We start from the raw sequence: 27,951 nt of genomic DNA, 5'->3' as shown, positions 1-27,951 counted from the left end.
TATTTATAGGTTTGTATCTAACCTTTGTGGGTTGACTTGCTTTTATTTTTCTATTCACTTGTCACCATGCAGTAGCGTAATTCTTAATGGCATATGTGCAAAAAGGGTTTTTAAGAAGAGATCTGTGAAAGTACTGAAAAAGCAGATCACTCAAACTTTTGGACCTTGTACAGTATAATAGGATGAAGCTTCTATAATTTAGATATATTGCTTTGTGTTTATTTGAATGTGTTATACTACCTTTCCTCTCAACATTGGCAAACTACAGGAGTGCCTTTTAGCTGACAAAATTAGGTGGAGACAGCAGCCTAATTGTTTCCCTCTGAAGTTTTGAGCCATTAAGACTTAACTTAGCCATTAAGCCTGTATGTGTTGGGGTGGGGAGAGATTCATTATTAACTTTATATTTTGTCTTAGAATAAGTTTTGGAATTTTCTTAAAGTGCAGAAGTCTTCTCTTGGATTAAACATGTTTTTTGAATGGGAACTTCAGTTTTAGTTATTAGATTCAGTAATCGATAATTCTGTCAAATCTCGAGTTACGGATTCTCTATTAAGATATCAGAATTCATTTTGGGAAGGAACAACTAGAATTAAAGTCTCTTAAATGTGAAGTATTTTGATGTTTTCTTGATTTGCTAGTCATCTAGCTTTCAAATTTAGTAATGAATTTATTTTAAAGTCAGTCTTAAAATCCCTGGTCTATGAATTACTTCCAACTCAATAGTGAAGCATATTAGAAAATAATTTTGAATATTTATGAAACATTTACTTTTACTAGACACCAGCTCCTATGGCTGTTTTTCTGTATGCCAAGTTTCTGACATTATTTTAGTACAAAAGATAATTTAAAATCTTATTTGTAAATGTAAATTATATGAAATTTGAAAAATAAGACTAAATCAGCCAGGTCTTTCTGAAACAAAGCAAAACCAAAAAAACCCCCTTTGCATTACAGTAACTTTTTTAGTTTTTTTGCAAAGGAAGAGGAAGTTTTCTTTTTCAGGTTTTCGATTTGTTAAGAATTTAGATTGAATTGGGAGGAAGAAAATGTTTTTTCTTGTACATTATTTAAAATTAGGGATTTTATCTAATGTATTCTAGGTATTGAAGTGATCTTTTACCGATTCTCTTTTAGGATTTTTGCATCATCAACAAACATTTTTTAATACTTTTCTCCTCCAGCATTTTATAATGAAAAATTTGAAATAGGAAATTGAAAGAATTGTGCTGTGAGCACTCATATACCCACACCTAAACTCTACAGTTAACATTTTCTGTATTTGCTTTATTATATATCTTCTATATATTTCTTATCCTATATCCTATTATATATCTTACCTGTCCATCCATCATTCTGTCTTTTTAAAAAATGTACTTCAGAGTAAGTTGAAAACATTAGGATGCTTAATCTTTACCTATGTCATGCATATTATTAACTAGAGTGAGGGTCGTGGTTTGTTTGTTTTTGCTAAAATTTATATACAGTCAGATGTAGCAATATTTAATGTACCGTCAGATGAATTTTGACAAATGCATCCAGCTGTGCAACTTAAATCCCTACAGGTACAGAACATTGCCTTCACCTCCAAAAATTTCCTCATGCCGTATCAATAGTCTTAATCACTGTTCTGATTTTTTCACCATAGATTAGCTTTGGTTCTTCTAAAACTTCATATAAGTGGATTTATAGAATACTCTTTTGTGAGGCTTTTTTTCACTCAGCATATTTTTGAGGTTCGTCATTGTTGCATTTTCCAGTAGTTGATGCCATTTTGTTACTTTTGTTTTTAAGGCTCAAAAATATTTTAGGCAGAAATTATTTATCCCTTTCTGAATTCCTGAAGCACTTGATTTATATTATATATCATAGCTACTCGTTTATCTCCACTAAGTCTTTAAGCACTGTGTTCTCATAACATGGTTTATAGAATATGATCAATAAATACTTGGTGAACAGTCTGTGGTTAGAAGTCTTTCTTATGGCTTTTGTTACAGAGATCCCAAACTTGGGGTACAATTATAATGTGAAATTGGTGCTTGGATAAAGACAAGAAATCTCATTTACAGTCTGTTATCTTCCCCCCCCATGATATCTTCATTTTTATGGTGAGCAAATAGGAGATTTTCAAGTAATGACAAAGTTGAAAGAGACCATAATTGTTCTTTATCATACAGAGATGAAAAATAAGAACCAAACAAATAATAAGTCTATTGTCAACTTAATTATGTTTTGATCTTTTACTTTGTTGGACACATTATTTTAGTTTTTATTTTCTTTTTTTTAAAAAAGATTATTTTTTAAAGATTTTCTTTATTTTTTTGACAGAGAGAGACAGAGCGAGAGAGGGAACACATGCAGGGGGAGTGGGAGATGCGGGGGCTTGATCCCAGGACCCTGGGATCATGACCTGAGCCAAAGGCAGACGCTTAACGACTGAGCCACCCAGGCGCCCCTAGTTTTTATTTTATTCTTAATACTATCATTACCACATTTAAAGCCCCTTTGCTTTTATAAAATCATGGTGTACGTCTGTTATTTATTAAGAATAGCTTTTTTTGAACTAGCACACATTGTTGCCTTTCTTAAAACAGGGCAGGTGAAAAGTTGAGATTCCTATAGGATCTGAGAAGTAGAGAAGCTTTTGAGGTTTTGCCCTCCTTCTTTTCTTCACTCTGTAAATCCAGATAGGTGGGTTAAAATGGAAAAGTTATTTATGGGTAGAGCAAGGGTGGTACAAGAGTTTACCTTAGGCAAGTTTTGTAGTAGCCAGTTTTTGTCAAAACTTTGTTTTGATTGCTGATTTAATATCAGTATTCATAGTAATTTATTAAGTATACTTGACGTAAACTGTTCCTTTTAGAATGACTGTATATTTAATAGAGCTATGAAACAATTGGAGAACGTTCAGAGAACAAATGGGCAATGGACTGTGTTGCAAAAGAATGTGCTGCCTTGTTAACCCTGTCCATTTTTAGATCAGTCTGGCTGATGGTGAAATGCGGAAGTGTTTGCCACACACACAGGTGCAGTGTTCTGCAGCTGTTGGAAATATTTGCCCCCTACGCCCCATTTCTTCACATATAATTATGCTCTGTTTAAGCCACTAAAGGTATAATATGGGATTTGAGAACTTGAATGTATGTTTACAAAGAGTACAACTCAGAGATAATTGGTCATTTAGGTAGCTGAATTTCACCGTGCCTAGATGACTTGACGTTTCCAAAGACTAAAACCTAGCCTTAAGGTCATAGAGTTTTAAGATTATGAGAGACTGGGGGCACCTGGGTGGCTCAGTCATTAAGCGTCTGCCTTCGGCTCTGGTTGTGATCCCAGAGTCCTGGGATTGAGCCCCTCATCAGGCTCCCTGCTCCACCGGAGCCCTGCTTCTCCCTCTCCTACTCCCCTTGTTTGTGTTCCCTCTCTCACTGTGTCTCTGTCAAATAAAAAAATCTTTAAAAAAAAAAATCATGCGAGACTGACTTTGAAAGTGCATGTCTACAGTTACCGCTCTCCAGATTGACCTTTTTGAGGACAAGGTTTATATATTTTCATTTTTAATCTCCTACAACTAACTAATCTCTGTCTGGCACATGGTAGGTACTTGATATATGTTTATGAATATCTTTTGTTGAAAGGTGAAGCAAAATTGTTGTTTAGATGTAGTACTAAATCAGAAAATTATGACTTTTTTTTTAAACTGATGCCTTTTGATAAGTTTTATAGTAATCTTATGAACAAATTGCATGGCAGCAGAGAGAAGGGGAGTGACCAGTGCTGTCCCTGGTGGTCATGGGTCACTTTATATTTTGATATATCACGGAAAATCTTTGCCTGGACTGCAATTAGAGAACTTGGTTTTGAAGAGTTTTCCATATCTAAGAGATAACAGTGTATTCTCCAACAGTGGTGTCTTTTCCTTATCCTCATTTTGGGCCTTTTTTTCATGCATTACATCACAAGGAGATTAGAGTTTAATAATTCCATTTCTAGAGAAGAATGCTTTCCTTAAACTAAATAGAACAAATATTTTCTTTTCTGTAGTTGTTTTTTATATAATGAAAAGAATGTAGGCTTTGTAGTCAGGGGTAGGATTGAATCCCAGCTTTTAAAACTGTTTCCTGCAAGGAAGCAGCCTAACCTCATCATGCATCTGTTTTTCTGTCCATAAAAATGGAAGTAATACCTGCTTTAAAATAGTGGTAAAAGTTACCTCCTGAGTACATGGCATCAGTATTCCTGGAATCTACCAAGAGTTAATAAATATAATTTCCTTTTTATTCTAAGGAAAAGGCTGTAGAGTAATCAAGATTATGGTAACCCTTTGGCATTGGTGAAGCTGTCATTCTAGGAGACTGCAGTATGCCTTCAAGCTGCTATTCATTCAGTATATATTTAGCATCAAATATCTGCAAGGCATTGAGATAGGTAGAGATTTTGCAGTCTTGTTGGGGGAGGAAACAAACAACAAATAGTTAAATTATAAGTTAGAGCTTCTGAGAAGGGGAAGGTCACAATGAGCTGCAGTGGTCAGGCATTCTTCATAACTGTAGCAGAGCTGCATGCAGGACCTTGAAGATAGAATGAAGAAGGAAAAACATTCAGGCTTGAAGAAGACCAAAAGGATTGAAGGCTCAGTGTCTTCTTGGCAGAACTTTTTTTTTGGCTTTATTGAAATGTAATTGACATATAACAGTATGTAAGTTTAAGGTATACAGTGTGTTGATTTGATGCATTTATGTATTGCAAAAATGATTACTACCATAGCATTAGCTAACACCTCCATCCTGTCACATAATTACCAGTTTTTTTTGTGTGTTGAGAACTTTTAAGGTCTACTCTCTTAGCAACTTTCAGTATTATTAGCTATAATCAACATGCTATGCATTAGATCCCCAGAACTTGTTAATCTTGTAACTGGAAATTTATATCCTTAGTAGTTCCCTGTTTCTCCCACTGCCCAGCCCCTGGTAACCACCATTCTACTTTTCTGGGTTTGGCTTTTTTGGATTCCACATATAAATGATATAATATAGTATTTGTCTTGGTCTGTCAGCCTTGATTTCACTTAGCATAATGCTGTGAAGATCCATCCATGTCACAAGTGGCAGGATTTCCTTCTTTCTCCTGGCTGAGTAATATTCCATCGTGCGTGTACACACACACACACACACTCTGCATCTTCTTTATCCATTAATCCATTGATGGACAGTTAGGTTGTTTGCATATCTTGGCTGTCGTGAAGAATGCTGTAGTGAACATGGGGGTGCAGATATCTCCTCAAGATCCTGTTTTCATTTCCTTTGGTTATATATACCCAGAAGTGGGATTAGCTGGATTAAACAGTGGTTCTCTTTAATTTTGGGGGGAACCTCCGTACTGTTTTCCAAAGTAGCTGCATCAGTTACATCCCACCAACAGTGCGCAAGAATTCTCTTTTCTCTCTACCTTCACCCATACTTGTTACCTCATCTTTTTGAAGGTAGCCATTCTAACAGGTGAATGAGGTGATATCTCACTGTGATTTTAATTTGCATTTCCTGATGATTAGTGATGTTGAGCACCTATTCATGTACCGAAAAATGTCTATTCAGTTCCTCCTGGCAGAATATTTTGTATACTGATTGATAATTGATGATAGTTTCATGTATTCAGAACAGAAGAATGTCGAGGCTGACTGAAATTGGAGTCCGTTTTCTCAAGAAAGCAGGAGGAAAGCACCCTGAATGTGCTGTTTCCTCAGTTTTCCTGAGTCATGAACAGCAGATCATTTATTTTCTAAATGCTTAATTGAGAGACTGGCCCGAAGCCTTATTATATGGGCTTTTCTTTTTTAAAGCATAAGCTGAATAAAATGAATTCTGTGAGATTTCTTGCTCAGAGTAATATATTAAGAGTCTCCAAGGTCCCTGCATTATCTGTACCTACTGACTCCTTTAAATAATCTTACTGGTTTGACTTCATTTCTTGCTATTTGCCCTTCCACTCTGTTACATTTCCAGGAATAATATGGCAAGCATGCTACCACTTCAAAGCCTGTATACTTCTTGTTCTTTCGGTCTGTAAAAGTCTTCTTTCTGGTATCCACATGGCTTGTTACCTATGTTCCTTCAGGTTTCTCTTCAAATGCAGTCTTCTTAGTATGGCCTTCTCTGACCGTCTTAATACTGCTTTCCTCCCTCACGTCAAGCACCTTTCCTGCTGTTTTACCTCCAAAGCTCTTAGAACCATTTGCCATACTGTATATTTTTAAAATGTATTTGTACCTTGTCTCTTCTGACCTAAGCTCCTTGAGGAAAGGAGTTTTTAAAATTTTATTTACTGTCACATTTCCAGTGCCTAGCACAAAGTACTCAGTAATTATTAAATGAAAAGCTTTTTTTTTTTTGAATTGTGAAATGACTTTGGGCACCACAGGCTTTTCTTCTTTTTACTGCCATTGAGTGACCAAAATTGAGCCTCTCTGAGGAAAATAGCAATTTATTTGATCAACATTAAACATATATTTGTGAATACATTTGTAGGTTGATACACTTCATTTTTTCCTTTTTATCTGGGCATTCATAATGGCTAATGAATTTTTTTTTTTTTTTAAATATTTTATTTATTCATGAGAGACAGAGGGAGAGAGAGGGAGAGAGAAGCAGAGGGAGAAGCAGGCTCCCAAGGAGCAGGGAGCCTGATGCGGGACTCGATCCCAGGACCCTGGGATCATGACCTGAGCCGAAGGCAGATGCTTAACCATCTGAGCCACCCAGGCGCCCATGGCTAATGAATTTGATCTCAGTGTAGAGAATGAAAAAAAGTTAACAAAGGATCAGTAAAACTATTAACATTTTTGGAATTGATGTGAAAGAGAGATTTGGAGAAGGAGAGTAACTGTGTGTCTTAAGTACGTAGAGTATCACAAGGTTAGAATTACTTCCTGGAAGAAAAATCTGATGGGAAATCATTTGATGATTTTGAGGGATCTAGTAGTATAATTAAAGAAACGTTTTTAGCAATTTGATTTTTACAGTCATTAGGGTAGCTTAAAGGGAAGAGAAGTCAAAATATGAAGGACATTTACAAAGAAAAGTTTGGTATATTTGAGGTTTGACATAATCTGAACAAGAAAATTGAAGGAGAAATGGTGAAACCAGGAGGTTTTGAGGAAAAAACAGTTAAGAGAAACTCTTGGGGGTGTAGGATATAAAGGAGGACAGTACTAGGTCTGAAATAGCTTCACAGTTGTGCTGATTAGGGGACAGAGGAGGAAGGTTTGAAATATCAGTGTGGCATTATTGTTGCTTTAGGATGAGGGATAAGAACTATAATTTACTCTTAGGTCCATGCCTAGAAAAGAGGCTTGTACATGAGGTGGCACTTTTTTGCTGTGGGATGCTTTCGGAAGATGGTTTCTTCTCTATAAATGCCCAATTGGCGGCGGGGGTGGGGTGGGGTGGGGAGAATATTTTCACTAGGGGTGGCAGTATGTGTGGTTTCCATTAAATATTGTAGGCAGTTTGGATGAAATAAAAGACACTGGCATGTGGTGTTTGAAATACTGAAGCGATTTGGGGAAGAAAAATTAGATGTATAAAGATGCTGCTTTTAGGGGTGCGTGACTGGCTCATTCGGTTGAGTATAAGACTCTTGATCTTGGGGTTGTGAGTTTAAAGCCCCACTTTGGGTGTAGAGATCACTTAAAAATAAAAAATCTTTAGAAAAAAGATGCTGCTTTTAGAAATGAGGGCTTTTGTTTTTTTTAGAATTGCCGTTTTTAGATGGAGTTTCCTTTATAAAACTTAATCTCAAGGCTACTTGTTAACTCAATAGGTCTGTTAATTTAATAGGTGACAGCTGTGGTTCTAAGTAGTTTTGCTATAAGCATCTTTGTAGCGAGCATTTTGATAATAAGGTAATTTTGCCATAAAAGATAAATAACTGGTTGACAGTTTGGTTTGACAGTTTAGTTTCATTTCTCCATTGACTCAGTAGTCCCATTTTTATGTTATCTAAATCTTAGCCAGCCCTCATCATGGTCTACACAGTGGTGCAGAGTTTTGAATCCATGTTTCCCATAAACTTTGGAATGTCTATCAGCAGATATGTGACAATATGCCAAGAAGAAACAACGCCATAAAAGGCTTTCGCAACACAATACGAAGCTTATTTACAAATATGCATCCTAGTATTTATGAACTGATACCTCTCTTAATGAAGGAAGATATTTTAGCGTAAAAAGAAAAAGCGCAATGCTGAACGAGGAGACAAATCAACAAGGAAAAAGAAACTGTATAATACTATGAACAAAATGCTTTGAAGACAAGTGCTTAGGTACAGTCCACACAATGAAATTAGTTATTTGCACAATATTGCCATGAATCTATACTATACATTTTGATGTATTCAAATATTTTGTAATTCGTAATAAAGTCCTTTTAACTTTTTATTCATCGCACATGTTTCATTATGTCCTTTTATTTTTTGTGATTTTGTAGCCAATTAGTTATGCTGTGAGATGCTGGTGGTTGTCATAGGAAATTAGGGAACAGTTTTTTTTAACATAAGGTGTGTAGGATGGAAAGTATATTACTGGCGTTTGAGATACACTATTGGGTATCTCAGCCCGTTAGACAAGAGGCAGAAATCTAGAAGGATACAAAGGGCAGAGCAATTCTTTCAGCAGAATAATTGTTCTGCTCTATAGCTTTCTGTTATCCTGTCCCCTTCCCTTCCCAGTTGCTTTGAACGTACCCTTCTCAGCCTTCTGCAGTGTTAACACATGGGGTAGAATAAAGAAGTGTGGATTTAACCTAGATAGCACAACCAGAACTTTTTGAGCACTAACTATATGTATAGTACTATGCTTGGCTCCAGGCATACAAATATGAGTGACACATGGTCCCTGTCGTGAGAAATTCACTGTAGGACAGACTAGTGGGAGAACATCCACAATCTGTGGTAATACTTTCTTAGAGATACTTGAAGAGTTAGTTTTCCATTTAATATTCCTGACAAAAAATGATTTTGTATACTGTCAAAAAATTAAGGCTATCATGGCTTTTCTTCATAGACATTAAAACCTGTTTTTTAGAATTGCATGTTTTAATATTTTTTAGTTATTCTTATAAAGAGCAAATAAAATACTTGTTCTTCTGGTATTGTGTGACCAGTTTATTTTAAATAGATTGACAAGTCATTTTCTGTAGTATATTGAACTAAATACAGCTTTATTTTAAATTGTTCAAATTTTACATTAATAAAAGTTAATGTTAATAAAAGTTATCTTTAGTACAAGCCTGTTGTGATTCATAACATTTAAGCTGTATTTTTTCTTCTTCCTAGTCCCCTACTAAGTACTTTTGATCTTCTATCATTCAAAAATTTTTCTTTTCCAGCATTTAAACCCTGTTACTCTAGAAAAATGTCTAAAAATCCATTAGCGAAATCCCTTTAGATGATCGCAGGATACATTTTTCCTTGCTTTTTTTTGTACCCTGTTAAACTGGTCTCACACATGAAACTTTCTTAGAATCAGGCAGTTCCTGGTTCCTATGGGGCTTCCTGTTTTCTCAAATAAAAATAGAAAAGCACCTCAGAAAAGAAACCTGGTCAGTGTGAACCACTTTGTAGGCTCAGTTAGTCTTAGTTGTGACCTGGATTATAGATATCCAGGTATCTGAAAGCTCTGAATATTTTTGCATGTAATTTTCAAATAGATGATAAGGAGGAGATTCTAAATATGAGAGATACTACATGTTTAGCCATAAACTTGTTTGTATCTTTTTTAGGGGAGTTGGGTGTAGGGAAGTTAGATGGGAAGTGCTAAATCCTTTTTATAATATATATTGGCAATACAAAATTATTTAATATTGAGACAATTCTTAGCTACTTTGATCTGTATATTTGTTTCTTGCCACTTTTCCAGATGTTAGCAATAAGTAGGAAGTTTTTTTTTTTAATTATTAGAAGTCAGAATTTTGAAAGAATTTAGTTTTAAAAATCTTGTAGATTTCCTTAAGTAGTAACTGCTTTTAATCTCTTATTTTGAGGAGAATGCAAGTTTGGTAGAAGCATTGTAGTCAGTAACAGTAATAGGTAATATGTATTAAGTGCTTGACACTAAGCCAAACATTTTTTATGGTTTATCTCATGTAATCGTTACAACTGTATAAGGTAGGTATCATTGTTACATCCTTCCTTTATAGGAGAGGAGACTACAACTTAGGGTAGCTAAGTAGATGTTAGTTTACGGTCATGTTGCTAGTAAGTGATGGACCTGGGACTTGAACTCAGACACCAGAGCACCGCTCTCAGTTATTAATAGAGAAAACCACAGATTCAGAATAAGAATGGTAAATATAGTAAGTCTCAAAAATTACTACCCTAACCTTTGTTATCATCAGTTTGTTTATACTTTGTTTGCATGTTTACATTCAGTTTTAGCAGAGTACATGCTGGCATTTCAGAGGGCTTGTTTAGGGGGATTCTCATTCTCATCCTCAAATGATGCTAATAGTTCTCTTTTTTTCTTTCCTTGATAGTAAAAAAACCCTTTGATGAAACATTTGGAAAAATACAAGTAAGTAGAAGATCATAATACTGATATTTTGTCTCGTTTTATATGATAAAATACTAGGATGACTGTCAACTAAAAACTAACTTTACAAGTTCTTTTAAGCTGAAACAGTTTTCTTATTTTGAGTGTTCTTTAATGATAATATAATTAAATCTGAAACAAATTTTTCTCCTAAGAGCTGAATTGCTTATCACTTTAAGGTGAAAATCAACTGCCAAGTGAAATGGTATTGGCATGTTATCTGGGGATCAGGTCTTAACCTTTATGCCTGTTTAAGTTGCTGGATATTCTGACAATTTTTGTCCTCTTTGCCCTCACCTTGTCTCTCTGGATCTTTTCTTCATAGGCATACCTATTCAGCCATCAGGAAGGCAAAGGATTTAGAAAGAAAGGCTACCTATTTATGATTCCTTTTCTTTTTATTTAAAGGATCTATAATACTAATTTTAACCTAAATTTTACTCACCTGAAAATATTTTTCACTTACCATCAATATAGGCACTTCAAAGATTAAGGTATTGGAGCTTATATTATAATGCACAATTAGTTACTAATTTACCATAGGAATTGACAGTAATACAGACCTGTATAGAAAACATTATTTGTTGTGCTTAAAGGATATGTAATAATGTGTAATCAAATCCATAGAATATTACTTTAGATTGTTAGAGTGGGATTTTGTATTGACTGTGTTTAATGATATTCTGTTGTGATACTTGTTTTAAAAAAAGTTGATTTTATCAGTATGATATTAAGTATAATGTTGCTGTTGGCATCATCATTTAAATCCATACAGTATACTCATTGCACATTGGAAATACAAGACCTTATTTTCTTCTATACAGTTTTCCCCATGGGAGAAACTGAAGTTCTGAGCCCCTAAATAATAGTAATAATTGTAATGTAGATAATGGCAGTTCACTTATATTAAGTGCTTATTCTGTGCCAGGCACCATGCTAAGTGTTTAAAATCCATTATTATCATTTAACGAGAGACTTAATATAAACAGTTGAAAATTTCCTTGAGAAAATTGGCTGAGAATAGAAGAGGGAACTATTTAAAGGTGACAACGTATGAGAGAATTTGCGAGAGTTGCCCTACAGTTTGATTTTTATCCACCCAAGAACGAGAACTTTGCTTCAGAGAATGGTATGCCTTACTAAAAGAAAATCTGGACCTTACCAAAATACAGTTGAAAGGTAGCTATTTCAAATTATAGTATAAAATCATTTTTGTTTAATGAAAGGTTACTTGAAAGCTTACTTTAAGTATGGATTTATTTGTAGATCTTTAAACTTGTTTTCAGGGTGATTAGGAAAGCCAGCGTGAGACACCTTTCAAGCTGAATGTTAGGAGACAATTGGAAAAGCAGTCAGATTAGAAGACTGTAATGAAACTATTAGTCAATATAATTTCTATAAGAATGTAAGTTTAAAATTTGATTTACATGTTTTTCAGATTTATTTCTAGTTTAGCATAATGGTGCTAAAGGTAATTGAACCAAAGCCTTTCTTTTTCTTCCTCAAAATTGATCACATTAATAATATATTACATAAAAACTATTTATATCATAATTTAGTTGATCATGCAGTTGAGACTTTTGTAATATATAGATGGTCATTTTGAATAAATTATTTTGGAATAATATTTTGCATTGGAAAAATAATTTTTGAGAAAATTATGGTTTAGCTTTTTGGGTGCTTAAATTCTCTATGTGGGAATGTAACAATGTGTATGTTTATTGTCTTATGGTATTCAGTTACATCTGATTGGATTTTGTTATTTTTTTCTACTTAATCTAGTCCAGTGTTAATATCTGTGAGTCAAAAGATGAAGTTTATTCCCAGGCCTCTGATATTCATTAGAGATGTAATCACAGTGCACAGGTATCAAATTTTTGGATTTAGTTTTGTTTTTGAAAGGGGAGTGGGAATGGGCGTGATCAGGACATATGAAAGAAAAGGAAATCGGTCTCTTTTCCAGATAAGGGAGGAAATAAACTTTCAAAACTCTTAGCTACTTTAATCCCAAAGCTTAATCAGATTTACCTTGCTTTTATGTATCGAGTCCACAAGCTTTACAGAACTCTTTCTCATCCTATTATATTGAACATATTTATTAAAAATGATTTTGTGGTTTCATATATCACAAATGCATGGCTTTCAGAATCTGGCTTTCAGCCCCAGCAGTTACTTTTTGATGTTTGATGCTTACAGTTTGGATTTTTAAGCTTACACGAAGAGAAGGTCTGGCTTGATTCAGAATCTGCTTGAGATAGTGTTGGGGGGGAAACAAAGCTAAGTGTTGGAAGGCAAGTAGTCAGCTGAAAGAATGTCACTTGATCTCTATCAGCCATCTCCCGTAAAACCACGGACTCTGGTGGTTTGGGTAGTGGAGCCTTTAACAGCATGAAAATAAAGGGATGAAGTTGCATGTCATTAGACATATAAATGTTAATTTCCCAACTTTTTATATCCCAGTCATTTTTATCCAGTATTTCTGTTTTGTTTGACACATCAGGAAGAATGGAAATAATAAAGATACAGCTCCCTCAGTGAATCATGAATTAATTCCAAATAGTGTGATAAGCTTACCTCCTCTCCTAACTTACACTCCTCCATTGCTTGTGTTGGTCCATCTTAATTGTGATTGCTCTGAAATTGTGGGTCTCATTGCCTTCAACTATTTGGCAGGGAGCTTAGACATTGCAATGGTCTCCTCTCTGGTTTTCTTTCTTATGTTCAGAGTACTATTCCTGATGCACAAGTCTGTTTTATTTTCCTCCTCCTAAATTTTTAGAATGAAGTCAAACTCTCTGTCTTGGTTCCTAGCAGTTGATTCTAAACTATTTTTCCAGTAGTGTGCTGAATCAAAGTAGGTGACTGTTTATGTAAGAAACATAACCAGTGCCTTTATGCCTTTGCTCATGCTGTTTCTTCTGCCTATAATACTAGTCAGTTCTCTTCTTGTGAAGTCCAACTCAAATATTCTCTCTTCCATAAATGGATCTTCCCTTACCTCTCTTTTCTGTATTTACATTATATTTTGTTTGCAGCTCTAGCACTTAAGTATGTTTTTTGCCCTTGAGAGCAGGAACCATCTTGTTTACTGGGCCTCTTGCTTTGCTGAGAATAGTTCTTAGCTCCTATTACTAGATACTCATTAAATGTTTGTTTTGCTTTAATGGTTCATAAATTTATAGAAGACCACTTTGGGGACCTAGGAGAGGTTGAGGATCAAAGTGTCAATACTCATTCCCTTATTATGTGGTTGAATCAGATTAAGACAAAACATGAAGGGCAGCCTTAAAGTCTCATAAGAACAATATGTATAAGTATGCATTGTGTAAAGGAGGATTGGGAGCATTGCTTTGGCGGTTGGGGGAGTTTGTTGTACAGAAGACCTTTTTTTTAGCACTAACCTTAGTGCCAATTTCCCAGTCAATCCTCAAGAAAGTAAAATGTTTAGAGTGATGATTTAGATTCTTAGATTAAGGTTTTTTAAAAAACATGGTAGCCATTGCTTAAATGTGAATTTGTCTTCGGATTATGTAGCTTCTTTGATTTTAAATTATTTACTGTTTTTTTTTTTTTTTTTTTAGTAAGATTTGGTACATGTTTTTGAATCGGATATTTTATAATTTCTTTTAATTTTAGGGAAGTAAGAAAAATCTTATGATGAACACTTTATACAAGCTTCATGATCGATTGACACAGCTTGCAGGTAATTGTTTTAACATTCATAGTGTCTAAAAGTGTTTTGAAAATTAATTTGTATATGTAGCATGCTGTATCAGTAGAAGGAGTTTTCCCAAGTCTTGTGTTATGTTTGCAGATTTTCTCTTTAGAAATTTTTGTTACCTATACAGAGTAGTTTTTATTTTTATAGATATATTTAGTCAAGGCCTTTTTCCTGCCTGCCCATATGTATTAGATGAAATATATATCATTCTAAAGTCAATCAGATTTCCTTATTGCATTAATAGTAACAAGAAATTTTGAAAGCTTACATATCAGTTGGATTTGGGTAAGCAGTAAATTAACTAAAACCCTAGATTAAATATAAAAGTGTAGATTTTCCTTTGCTAGTTGATTAGGTATCATTTCCTGGGATAAAGTAAATATATTCTAGAATTTTTTCTACTGATTCTTTGCATTTTCTTCATATTCTGCTCTTAGTAAGCCTTTTAACATCTATAAGCTGTAGTAGCAGCTTATCTGCTTATTACCTTAGCTTTTTTTATTCTTAATTTCACATATAATCTAAAAGAAGAGATTTTGGATTTTCTTCTTGTTAAAGAAGTTACAGAAAAGAAGAATGTAGTTTTCTAAACTTTTGTATGTAGCACATCCTTTTGTGGAAATCAGAATACTGGTAGAAGGTAAATATGGAAGCTTTTTGGTTGAATGGAGGCATTTAGGATCCTTATAGTTCCCCATCCTCATATCAGTCTTTGTTTTTTTGGGCAGGGGGCATCTTTAACTCTGGTCAGTTTTTTTATGCTCATAATTCTGTGTATATCGCTAAAGGCCTTCTTTACATTGACTGACTGTCATATTCATATACTGCAAGGTAATGACATTTATTTGGTATGCTGTAGTACCCAGAAATCGGTTAAGTATATACTCTCGCTAGGAATACCTAATGTTGCTGTCACAGACTTCTATAGCTGTCTCTACAGCATTGTTTTATGCAGTGTGCTAGATCAGCATAATCTGGGGTACTTTTAAAAGATACAGATTCCTTCCTCTAGAGCAGGGGTCAGCAAACTTTTTTCTGTGAAGGGATCAGATAGTAAGTTTTTTGGGCTTTGTGTACTAGACTTGTTTCTGTCAGAGTTAATAAATTCTGCCATTATAGCATGAAAGCAGCCATAGATGATACGTAAATGAATGAGTATGGCTGTGTTCGAATAAAACTTCATTTATAAAAAAATCAGTGGTAGGGCCAATTTGGCTATAGGCCGTGGTTTGCCGACCTCTGCTGTAGATTTGTGGAAACTGAATGTTGGAGAATGCATTATAAAGTTTGAAGACTTACTTGTTTATTTAATAGGTATTTCTTCCTTTTTTATGACTATGACCATTAAAATCTGACTACTTGCACAAGGCTGATAAAAGGAATATGGCTACTTTTATAATAGAAAAATTTGCCAAGGAATTTAACTATTATACTTTCATGTTAAAAAAAAAATCATTTGAAGAGAAACAAGGCAGGAAGAACTTACAATTGAAGTTCAGTTTAAGGAAATTGATTTCTAATAACCACAGATAACCTGAAAGAAAAGGCTTTGGATTCTCTTATAAATAGTTACAAGAAAGGGAAAATGTGGTTTTGGATGTACTGCATTTCTTTGTAGAAACTAGATCATAGCTAGAAGTTTCTATCTAATTTCCCTGTTGATCTGTGTTATAATAATTTTTAAGGCATGCGCACACCTTGCTAAAGATAGGCATAGCCAGTATCTTTATACACAGAATGTACAATTTAATTCAAACTTATTTGAATCCTTGAATTATTAGCTTTAGTAATAGATGTGTAAGTTACCACAATGAATTCCCCCCCTTGAAAAACAGTGAATCTCTGGAGGGCCTTCTGTGTGCCAAGATCTGTGGCTAGGCATCAGTGTGACATGGTTCCTACTCTGGGCAACGATTTAGTTGGAAATAGAAGACATGTTCCTATCTGGACTATTTAGAAATGCATTTAAAGACTGTGGTTTATGTAAAGATAATTGTTTGTTTATATTACCTACTGGATTTTTTATAGGAAATTAAATAGTGTTTATCTTCTTTCTTTATTGAATAATATAACCTATAATTGTGTAATTTGAAAATATTTCAATTAATCATGTTTATTTTCTTCTCTTTAACATAGTATTGATTCAAAATTAATAATATGCTAATCTTTCCAGGAGATCATGAATGTGGCAGTTCTAGTCAGAGAACACTTTCTGTCCAAGAGGCAGCTGCATATTTAAAAGTAAGCAGTACAATTAGAATTTTGATAGCTATATTCTTAAAGTTTATATAAATTATTACAGCTTATACAAAAGTACCACGGATTTGATTTCTTTAATTGTACTGTTACACGCTTGGGCCTGTTGTTTGGTGTAGTGTGAGCAGATACAGAAAGCAGAATTACTCAACATGTTTTGTTTTAGTTCGTTTTAGAACATTCTCTCATAGAATTAATTTGGAAAGGGTACAAACAACATTGGTGTGAAAGAAATTGAGATAGGTAAGTAGCATGTAAGAGAGCAAGTAAGCATCTAACCACTGTCATTTATTTTAAATCTTCCATTCCAGATTAATGTCATCTCAGGGTACTAAGAGAATTTGCAGATGAATTTTCTAAACCACTGTATGTAATCTTTTAGGAAATACTATATGAAAGGAAGGGTACAGAAGATTAAGGTGGACCAGTGTTAGGTGTTAAGAGGGCAGGATTTTTTTTTCTTTTTTAAGGCTGAATAATATGACATACGCACGCGCGCACACACCCACCCACCCACCACGTTATGTTTATCCATTGATCTGTAGATAGTTGTTTATGTTGTTTCCACTATTGTGAGTAATGCTGCAGTGAACATGGAGTGCAAATATCCTTTAGATCCTGTTTTCAGTTCTTTTGGGTAAATACCTAGAAGTGGAATTGCATATGATAGCTTTAATTTTTTGAGGAACGTCCATGCGGGTTTCCATAGTGGTTATACTGTTTTACATTCCCACCGACAGTTGCCAAGGGTCCCTTTTTCTCCACTTCCTCAAAAACACTTGCTTTTTTGTTTTGTTTTTTTAATAATGGCCGTCCTCACCCGTGTAAGGTGATATCTCACTGTAGTTTTGATTTGCATTTCCCTGGTGATTAGTGATGTTGAGCATCTTTTCTTATGCCTATCAGACATTTGTTTGTCTTCTTTGGAGAAATGTTTATTCAAGTACTTAACCCATTTTTAATCAGATTATTTGATTTTGTTATTGAGTTCTAGAAGTCCCTTCTTTATTTTGGATATGGCTTGCAAATATTTTCCCTCATTCTGTAGGTTGCCATTTCACTCTGTTGATTCTTTCCTTTGTTTGCAGAAGCAGTTTAGTTTGATGTAGTTTCACTTGTCTGTTGTTTTTGTTGCCTGTGCTTTGTGCCATAACCCAAAAATCATTGCCAAGACCAGTGTTATAAAGCTTTTCCTCTAGGAGTTTTATCTTTTCATGTCTTAGGTTTAAGTCTTTAATCTGTTTTGAGTTGATTTTTGTGTATAGTGTAAGATAAGGGTCCAATTTCATTCATTTGCATGAGGAAATCCAGTGTTCTCAACATCAGTTTTTGAAGAGACAGTCCTTTTCCCATTGTGTGTTCTTAGCACCCTTGTTGAAGATAAGTCGATTGTATTATGTGTGAGTTAATTTCTTTATTTTCTTTCATTGGTCTGTATGTCTGCATTTATGCCAGTACCATACTGCTCTGATTACTATAGCTTTGTAATATGCTTTGAAGTCTGGAAATGTGAGGCCTCCACCTTTGTTCTTCTTGCCCAAAACTGTTTTGTCTATTTGGCTAATCCTTTGTGGCTCCATATAAATTTTAGGATTGATTTTTCAATTTCTGAGAAAATGCAGTTGGGATTTTGATAGGGATTGCATTGAATCTACAGAACGCTTTGGTTAGCATGGACATTTTAACAATATTAAGTCTTTTAATCCATAAGCATGGGATGCCTTTCCATTTATTTGTGTCTTGAATTTCTTTTAGCAGTGTTTTGTAGTTTTCTGTGTACAAGTCTTTTACTTCCTTAGTAAAGTTTTCTATAAGTATTCTTTTTGATGCTATTATAAATGGGATTTTCTTAGTTTCCTTTTCTGAGTGTTCATTTTTAGTGTATAAAAATGCAACTCTTTTTTGTATGCTTATTTTTTTATCCTGCAGCTTTGCTGAATTTGCTTATTAGTTCTAACAGTTTTGTGTGAGTGAGAGACAGAGAGAATGTGTCTGTGTGTGTGTATGTGTAATCTGTAGGGTATAAGATGTCATCGGCAAACAGATAATTTTTCTTTTTTCTTTCCAATTTGGATGCTTTTATTCCCTCATCTTACCTAATTGCTCTAGCTAGGATTTCCAGTACTGTGTATTGAATGGAAATGACAACAGTGGACATCCTTACCCTGGCCTTGTTCCTATTTTCCAGGGAAAAACTTTGTTAGTTTTTCACTGTTGAGTATGATATTAGCTGTGAGCTTTTCATACGTGGCCTTTATTGTATTGAGGTAATTTGCTTCTATTCCTACTTTGTTGCGTGTTTCTAATCACAAAGAAGTATTGATTTTGTTTTTTTTTTATAAATTTTTTTTTTAAAGATTTTTATTTATTTATTTGAGAGAGAGAGAATGAGAGAGAGAGAGCACGAGAGGGAAGAGGGTCAGAGGGAGAAGCAGACTCCCTGCCGAGCAGGGAGCCCGATGTGGGACTCGATCCCGGGACTCCAGGATCATGACCTGAGCTGAAGGCAGTCGCCCAACCAACTGAGCCACCACCCAGGCGCCCAGAAGTATTGATTTTGTCAAATGCTTTTTCCGCATCTGTTGAGATGAACATGTGATTTTTATCCTCATTCTGTTAATTTGTATCCTACTGACTGGTTTTTTGTATGTTGGACCATCCTTGAATTCCAGGAGTAAATCCTACTTGATATGATTTAAGATGTATGGTCCTCTTAATGTGCTGTTGAATTCTGTTTGCTAACTTTTGTTGAGGATTTTTAGCATCTGTATTCATCAAGGACATTGATTTGTATTTCATTTCTTATAGTGTTTTTGTTTGGCTTTGCCATCAGAATGATGTTGACCTCATAAAATTAGTGTGAAAGAGTGTTCCCTTCTCTTCAATTTTTTGGAAGAAGTTGAGAAGGATTAGTGATGTTTGGTAGAATTCTCCAGTGAAGCCACTGAGTCCTGGGTTCTTCTTGTTTGAGAGGTTTTTGATTACTGATTCAATCCTAACCAGTTATAGATTTGTTCAGAGTTTCTGTTTCTTTGTGATTCAGTCTTGGTAGGTTATGTATTTCTAGGAATTTATTTTTTCTCTAGGTTATCCACTTTGTTGGCAATTAATTGTTCGTAGTAGTCTCTTATGATCGTTTGTATTTCTGTAACATCAGACTTAATATCTTCTCTTTTCTTTCTGATTTTGAGTTTTCTTTCTTTTTCTTTCGAGGCTTTTCAGTTTTGCTGATCTTTTCAAAAAACCAACTCTTCTTTTTTCTATTCTCTGTTTTATTTATTTTTACTCTAATATTTCCTTTTGTTAACTTTGGACTTTATTCTTTTTCTAGTTCCTTGAGGTTGTTTATTTGAGATCCATCTTCTTTTTTAATGTAGCTGCTTATCACTATAAACTTCCCTCTTAGTACTACTTTTGCTATATCCCATAAAAAGCTTTTGGGCTTCTTGAATCTGAATCTCCATTTCTTTCCCCAGATTTGGGAAGTTTTCTGCCTTTTTTTGCTCTTTTCTCTCTTTTCCTTTTGGGACTTCCATAATGCATATATTGGTCTGAGTGGTAATGTCCCATAAGACCCTTAAGCTTCCCACACTTTTCTTCATTGTTTTTTCTTTTTTTTCCTCTGGATAAGTTCAATTGATTTCTCTTTGAGTACCTTGATTCTTTCTACTGCTTGATTAAGTTTGCTATGAACCCATCTAGGGAATTTTTCAATTTAGTTATTATATTCTTAAGCTCCACAATTTGTTGTTTTTATTTTTTTCTCTTTATTGATATTCTCATTCATGTGTTGTTTTCCTGGGCTTGTTGAGCATCTTTATGACAGTTATTTTGAAGTTTTTATCAGGTAATTAATGTACCTTAGTTCCTTTAGGGTCAGTTTTTGTAGATTTATTTTGCTCCTTTAGTTGGGCCCAGTGTTATTGTTTCCTTCATGTGCCTCGTTACTTTGTCAGGATCTGTGCATTTGAAGACACAGCCATATCTCCCAGCCTTTTGAGACTGCCTTTGTGCAGGGGAAGACCTTCACCAATGACTTCAGATAGAGATTCTGGGGTTCTCTCAAACCTTTCCTGTGGATGCATCTTCTTTGGATTTGTGGGTACAAATTCCCACCGAAAAAGGTTTTGCAGGTTTCTTTTTTCAGGAGCTTGTAATCTCTTGCTCCCTCTGGTGTCTGTCTGCTTTACTGTGGGTCCCCTGGAGCTGCGGCAAGCTGTCCTGCTCTTTTCTGTTCTCAGCAAACCCCAGGCGTTTAGACTATGTCAGATCTCCTCAGTGCTCTGAAACAGGTGATACAGAAACCAGACCCTCTGGTGGCTCCCTGAGAACTTGGGACATTGGACACATACTTCAACACTTTCTTTCCTCAGGGAGAAGCCAGGAGTTTGGGATTTTCTCCCACTCATTCTTCACTGAGCTGTGGAGAAGGGCAATGGCGAGTGAGTAGGTACTAGTTCAAACTGTTGCCTTTGTTCTCAGCTGCCTCCAAGCTGGTGCTTTTACCCGTCAGTGCTTAGATTCAGACAAGACAGAAACCAGTCCTTCTGGTAGCCCCTCAGAAAGTCTCAACATTAGACTTATGTTCAGTCTTTTCTTCCCCTCTTCAAGGATAAACCAGGAGTTGGGAATTCTCTTCTGGTCGCACCACGTTGTGCCATAGGATGGGGCTCTGGTGAGCAAGTGCTACCAATTTTCCTACTGGCTTCCATGTTGCTAGTTTCACACTTGATTGGGTTGCAGGAGCCTTTTAACTGGTTTCTGGATTTTTTTTTTTTAAGATTTTATATATTTTAATATTTATTTGACAGAGAGAGAGACAGCAAGAGCAGGAACACAAGCAGGGGAAGTGGGAGAGGGAGAAGCAGGTTTCCCGCTGAGCAGGGAGCCTGATGTGGGGCTCGATCCCAGGACCCTGGGATCATGACCTGAGCTGAAGGCAGACGCTTAATGACTGAACCATCCAGGCGCCCCCCGGTTTCTGGATTTCTTACAAAGGGAATTGGTCTGTGTATTGTTGAATTTGTGTCTCCATGGGGAAAGGATGGTCTGGGGCTTCCTATTCTGTTGTCTTACTGATGTCACTGCCTCTCTCTCTCTCTCTCTCTCTTTCTTTTTTTAAAATCTAGAATATAGTATAGTTCTAAGGCTTTCAGCAAAGTTGTGATGAGTTTCCCATGACATGCTTGTTAAAAAAGAGAAATGTAGACTGTTTTTAACTTAATTCAGATTAGCTTAATCTACTTAATGTAGATATCTAAAAGATGTTAAGACAGTCTAATATGTTGGAGATTAGATGTGGATTCACATTCTGGCACTGCCACATAAAAGCTGTGTGTCTTGGTAAAGTTCTTTCACTTTCCTGTACCTGTTTCTTAGTATGAAAGTGGGACTGTTATTAATTCCTCTCAGAGTGGTTGGGAGACTGAAGTGCTCAGTGCCTGATGTTTATGGTAGCTTTCCAATAAATTTTGGTTCTTTTTCTGTGTTTCTTAATTAATTAAATCTGGGTCACTCATAATAACATCCTACAGGATTTGTCTTCTCAACCTACCTTGTTCTCGTCTTCATTTTCAGTTTTGACCTAGATGAGAACACTGATAACAAATTTTTTGCAGAGTGTAATAGTTAATAGATTGGATAGCTAAAGAATCAGGATCCAGAAAGGTCTTAAATTAGGTGGAGTTATGATTGTGGGGCTCTGTCTTAGAGATGGAAGAGTTGCTAAATGGATTGTGGGGGTGGGAGCAAAGAAGGGATTGGATTGAGTAGGCTACAGAACACATAGAATAAAATATTCCTCGAGGAGAGCATAGCATGTGGGAATACGAAGCAAGCAAGTAGTTCCTTATGAGGTAGTTGAAAGTGTTTGTACTTCGAGCAGTAGGAAAAACTGATCCCAAGCAGTGCTTCCTTCCTGCTTTCTCTCTCTTCTCTCTCTTTTTTTATTAATTAAATATCTTAGAGAGGTAATGGCACAGATATGTGTTATTGTTGGTCATGAATTCCTGGAACAGGATTAATTTACATTTCAGAAGAACCTGATACTCTTTTTTTTTTTTTTTTTTTAGGCTTTTATTTATTTGACAGAGAGAGACACAGTGAGAGCAGGAACACAAGCAGGGGGAGTGGGAGAGGGAGAAGCAGGCCTCCCACGGAGCGGGGAGCCCGACGCGGGGCTCGATCCCAGGACCCTGGGATCATGACCTGAGTTGAAGGCAGATGCTTAATGACTGAGCCACCCCACGATCCTGAGACTCTTAAAAGCTCCTGAATACTCCATTTAAAGGACTAAAGGGCAGGGATAGAGCTTAGAGTGGGATAGGGATTGATTAGTAGTTAAGCTAAAGCTGAGGAAGAGGCAGGGGTTCCTGTGGTTGCAGCTGTGGGTCAGCAATAAGATGGGTAAGACGAAGGGACACAGAGCCGGGGTTAGGACAAGTCAGAATCTAAGCCAGGCAGCTGTAGGGTATGAGAGATTGTTTTTTAAGATTTTATTTTTTTTATTATTTATTTATTTGAGAGAGCGAGAATGAGAGAGAGAGAGAGAGAGAGAGCACATGAGAGGGGGGAGGGTCAGAGGGAGAAGCAGACTCCCCGCTGGGCAGGGAGCCTGATGCGGGACTCGATCCAGGGACTCCAGGATCATGACCTGAGCCGAAGGCAGCTGCCCAACCGACTGAGCCACCCAGGCGCCCTGAGAGATTATTCTACTGAAGATTGGCAACATAGGAGTTATTGGACGTATCCATGCATGAGATGAGTTGGAAACTGTATCGAGTTAAAAAAAATTGAAATTAATGAACTCCAGTCTTAAAAGATTTTCATATCTTTTCTCTGGAATTATTTTATGTTTTAGATTGGGTTTTACTTTTTTTTTTAATTCAACAGAATTTCTAATATAAGTTTTTACAAAGGATTTTGGATTAGTTCCAGTCTGAATTAGTTAAGTGAAGTTACTTTGTATTTTCAAATGCTGTGAAACCTGGTATGGCTTGTTACCACCAATGATGTATTTTGGGCTGCTACTTCAAAAAAAGAGCATTTAACAGGAATTTTCCCTCATAAAAAAATTTTAAGGTCTAGATAAAACTTCTAACTACTGTATTTAATAGTGTTTATTTTTTTCAATATAACATTAACTCATGCTCATCATTTAACTAATGAAAAAGAAAGGAGAAAAGCATTTCAAATTCACCGCCTGAAGTTAACCACTCATTTTTGGTTCATTTTTCTCTAGTTTTCATTCCTACAATTAGTATCACTATAAATGTAAATATTTCATATTACAAATGTTTATTTTTTCCTTAAAATTATCAGGAGCATTTTGTCTTTGAACTTTTTTATCACTGGGTAATATTTCTTTACATGATTGTATTGCATTGTATTGGTTTGTGGTTTGTCAGTATTACGAAAGCACTCTAATCTTTGCATATAGTATTTGATTTTCTGATTGTTTCCTTAGGAAATAGTTCTAGAAAGGAAACTACTTGTTAAGGAGCATGAGCCTTTGTTAATACTTTTGATATATGTTGCCAAATTACTTTCTAATTTGGAATGACCATTTTAGCACAGTCTAGCCAAAATTAGTGGTTTATTTTATTTTATGCAAGTTCTAGCATAAATATGGAAGGACCTTACTACAAAGCTGATGTCAAAAACCATGATGTTAATACACATATTGTAGGCTCCCTGCTTCTGGAGAGAGATCTGTTGTACATTTTCATGTATTTGTACTATGGTTTCACCAGCAGCATAATTAAGTTTTTGCATTCAGGAGTAAATGGGCCAAAGGATGCACAGAACTCCTGTGAGTGTAAGCTAATTGTTCCCCAACTTCCAGTGCATTTTAAGCACAATATGAGTAAATGTTTGGTGGAGTAAAATGAGTGAATAAGTAAACCTCAGTAAAATTTTTTTTATTTTCTTGAAATTGATGCTTCACATTCCGTTCTTTTATTTCTCCTACTTTCTCTTTAAAGGAAATTTAAATAAATATAACAATTAATTGAAATAATTTAAATCCTTTTTCTGAACCCCCCCGTGTTTTTCTTGAACTTTTGTCACTTTCATCATTTTTGAGAATGAAAGCTTGTTTTGATTTGTGAAAAGTTAAGAGGTCCCTCTGGTGGAACATTTAGGAAAGACATAGCATTAAATTTTCATGAAAAGAGGTAGACTTGTTTTTAAGTTAAATGGTGGAATCTTTGTATGGTAACTTTCCAACTAAATGATGTAATGAATGGTGGTTCATTTTCTGGTTTATTTTCAAACCTTTTTAAACTTCAACACAACGAATACGTTTATGATTTGTGAAGAAAATACTAGGAAAGAAGATAGCTGCAAATGTGCCAAATCATGGAGCCGGATAGGCTTTTATGGCCTACCTTGGAATGCAAATCACTGTTAGTAAAATTCTGTCTTTGTGGGAAAATAAATGTTCTGAGAAATGGAATGATAGATAAATTTCTTAATTATTATAATTTATCGGGGCCCCTGGGTGGCCCTGTCAGTTGAGCAGCCGATTCTTGGTTTCAGCTCAGTTCATGATCTCAGGGTTGTGAGATCAAGCCCTGCGTCCAGCTCCGCGCTCAGCGCAGAGTCTGCTTGTCTCTCTCCTTCCGCCTCTGCTCCTCTCCCCATGCTATGCTCTCTCTCAAATCTTTAAAAAAATAATTATAATTTATCAAGTACAATTTATCTTAGGATTTTCTTAGTACCCCTTACTTCACAATGACCCAGCAAGGTAGGTGGTATCAAACTCACTTTATAAAGAAACTAAAGCTCAGAGGGATTTAATGATTACATCATCCAGCTAGTAAGTGTTGGATCTGGGAATAGAATTAAAGTGCTTGCTCTTCTCACTATACTGTTCTGCCTCTTAGTTAGAAGGACTGGGTTCATAACCACTAGCTCCATCTTTTGAGTGAGCAAGAGACTGACCCTGAATGAGGGTTAGGATCCGAAGAATTGAACAAGGTAGATACATCTGTATGGATGACGTACTTTTTCGTCTCCACTTGAGGTTGTACATATAGCTAGTCAGTAGTGGAATCATGATCTGATGCAGGCCTGTGTGTTTAAGGACCATGTTCTTTCCGTTATTCCTGGAGGTGAAAGATCAAGTTCCCACTGAATCATCAAGAATTAAATCATATTTACTATTGTATTGATTTTTGTGTGTCCTATTTTAATTTCAAAGGTAACACGTATAGCATATGTCATGTCACAGTTAAACAGAATATTCCCTAACTGGAAAGCCACATAGTTATTATTACCATGTATATTATCCATTTTGTGAGCTATCCAATAGATTTTTAATCCTTACTTGACTTCTCCCTGTATCAGCATTTCTTTCCCTTATTACTAATGCTTTGTAGCTTTATTTAATGAGCTGAATCTTTTACATGAAGCAGTATTATTTTTATGCTGTGAAACTGTAATCTAAGTTCAAAGCACCTGATGTGAGTTTTAATAAAAATACATGTTTTTGCCAATTATTTTGCAAATAAGGTAAAATTGGAATTGGGAATCTTGGGGGTGTGTGTGTTCACACATACTATGTTAAAATAGATTTGTTAAAGATTTGGGAAAATATGCTTTGAATTTAGATTTAAATGAAGCAGTCAGCAGTACGTTGACTGAGCTATTGCCTATAAGTAAATAGTAATAATCATGGTAGACTTGATTTAAAAATCTGTGTCATCAGTGATTAGAAAATGGGCATTTTATGATGCAAGTATGCCTTTCCTTAAAGGCTGGCAAACTACAGCCCTTAGGCCTGTTTTTGTATGGCCTTCTAGCTGTGGTTTTACAACATTTTTAAAGGTTGCTTAGAATATATGTGGCAGAGACCAGAATTCTACAAAACCTGAAATATTTACTCTTTGATTCGTTACAGAAAAAGTTGGCCTGCCCCTACCTTACAGTTTTTTAGGTGGCTACAAAAAAATGAATAGTAAAATACTTTCCACTCTTAAAATCAGGAAGCTGCTATGCATGCTATAATGTTAGCATGAGCCGTTTAATTAGCATAGCCAGAAAAAAAAATTCAACTTTTACTTCTTCAAAAATTCTATTTTATAATACTATAGAATTCTGTATACTATGTAGAATATTTGTGGAAGTAATGGTCTGTTTCAAACTTAATACTCTATTCTTTAATGAGGTTTTAAATAAATTATCAATTGTTTTTTGTATTTTGTGTATTCATAAAGGGACATTCCATGGTTCTTTTGTATTCCAGATAGTAAGTGGATATTAGGTGGTATTAACATGGAGAAGGAAAACAAAATGAGAAAGTAACAACAGATATTCTTTTCTTACCCTTATTTTATAACTAAAAGTTTTAAGCTCAATGTTCCTTTACATACTTAGCTTATTAGTGGGCGTCCTTGTTAGTATGAACCATTATGTACATTTTTAAGGATAATTAATGAAGGCAGTAATGCTATTTATAATATCTTTAGCCTTCTAAAATTTTTATATTTAAAATGTACAACTAATAAATTTGGAAATTTATTTGTTCTTACATTATTTGAAACTTACATGTATAGTCTAGCCTTCAGAGTTCTTTATAATAACACAAAAATGTCATTATGTCTTGCATATTATTGTAATAGAAGCTGAAGAGCATATATATATGAACAAAGGTAAATACAATATGTATGTTTCATTGATTTTTAAAAATATCCATGTCTTATGATTTCACTTATACATGGGATCTAAAAAACAAACGAATGAACAAACATGCAGAAAGAGACCTATAAATATAGAGAACAAACTGTGATGTTTGCCTTATGGGAGGGGTTTGGGGGGTGGGCAGAATGAGTGAAGGGAAGTGGGAAGTTCAGGCTTCCCATTATGAAATGAATAAGTCATAGGGATGAGGAGTACAGCCTAGGGAATAAAGTCAGTGGTATTACAGTGGTATTATATGGTGACAGATAGTAGGTACACCTGCAATGAGCATAGCATAAACTATTGGGACTACATCAAAGTAAAAAGCTTATGCACAATGAAGGAAACAATAAAACTAAAAAGCAACCTACAGAATGGGAAAAGATATTTGCAAATGACATATTCAATACAGGGTTAGTATCCAAAATATATAAAGAACTTAAATGATTCAATACCCCAAAACCAGATAATCCAGTTAAAAAATGGGCAGAAGACATGAACAGACATTTCTCCAAAGAAGACATCCAGATAATCAACAGACACATGAAATAATGTTTAACATCACTCATCATTAGGGAAATACAAATCAGAACTACAATGAGATATTACCTCACAACTGTCAGAATGGCTAAAATCAAAAACACAAGAAACAACAAGTGTTGGCGAGGATATGGAGAAAAAGGAACCCTTGTGCACTGTAGGTGGAATG

At 35.2% G+C, this 27,951-nt stretch overlaps 1 protein-coding gene across 1 annotated transcript in view; it reads left to right on the top strand.

Moving 5' to 3' along the window:
* LEMD3 (LEM domain containing 3) overlaps positions 1-27,951 on the top strand; it is a 64,144-nt gene that overhangs the window by 17,067 nt on the left and 19,126 nt on the right. Inside the window, exons 2-4 of the mRNA XM_027594865.2 lie at positions 10,530-10,567; positions 14,222-14,288; positions 16,480-16,547. Coding sequence (XP_027450666.2) covers positions 10,530-10,567; positions 14,222-14,288; positions 16,480-16,547 — 173 coding nt within the window. The remainder of the gene's footprint in view (positions 1-10,529; positions 10,568-14,221; positions 14,289-16,479; positions 16,548-27,951) is intronic.

This window comes from Zalophus californianus, chromosome 9 (genome assembly GCF_009762305.2).
Source record: "Zalophus californianus isolate mZalCal1 chromosome 9, mZalCal1.pri.v2, whole genome shotgun sequence".
Lineage (NCBI taxonomy): Eukaryota > Metazoa > Chordata > Mammalia > Carnivora > Otariidae > Zalophus > Zalophus californianus.
The sequence above is the reverse complement of the archived record's forward strand: the minus strand, read 5'-3'. Positions and strand labels throughout refer to the sequence as shown.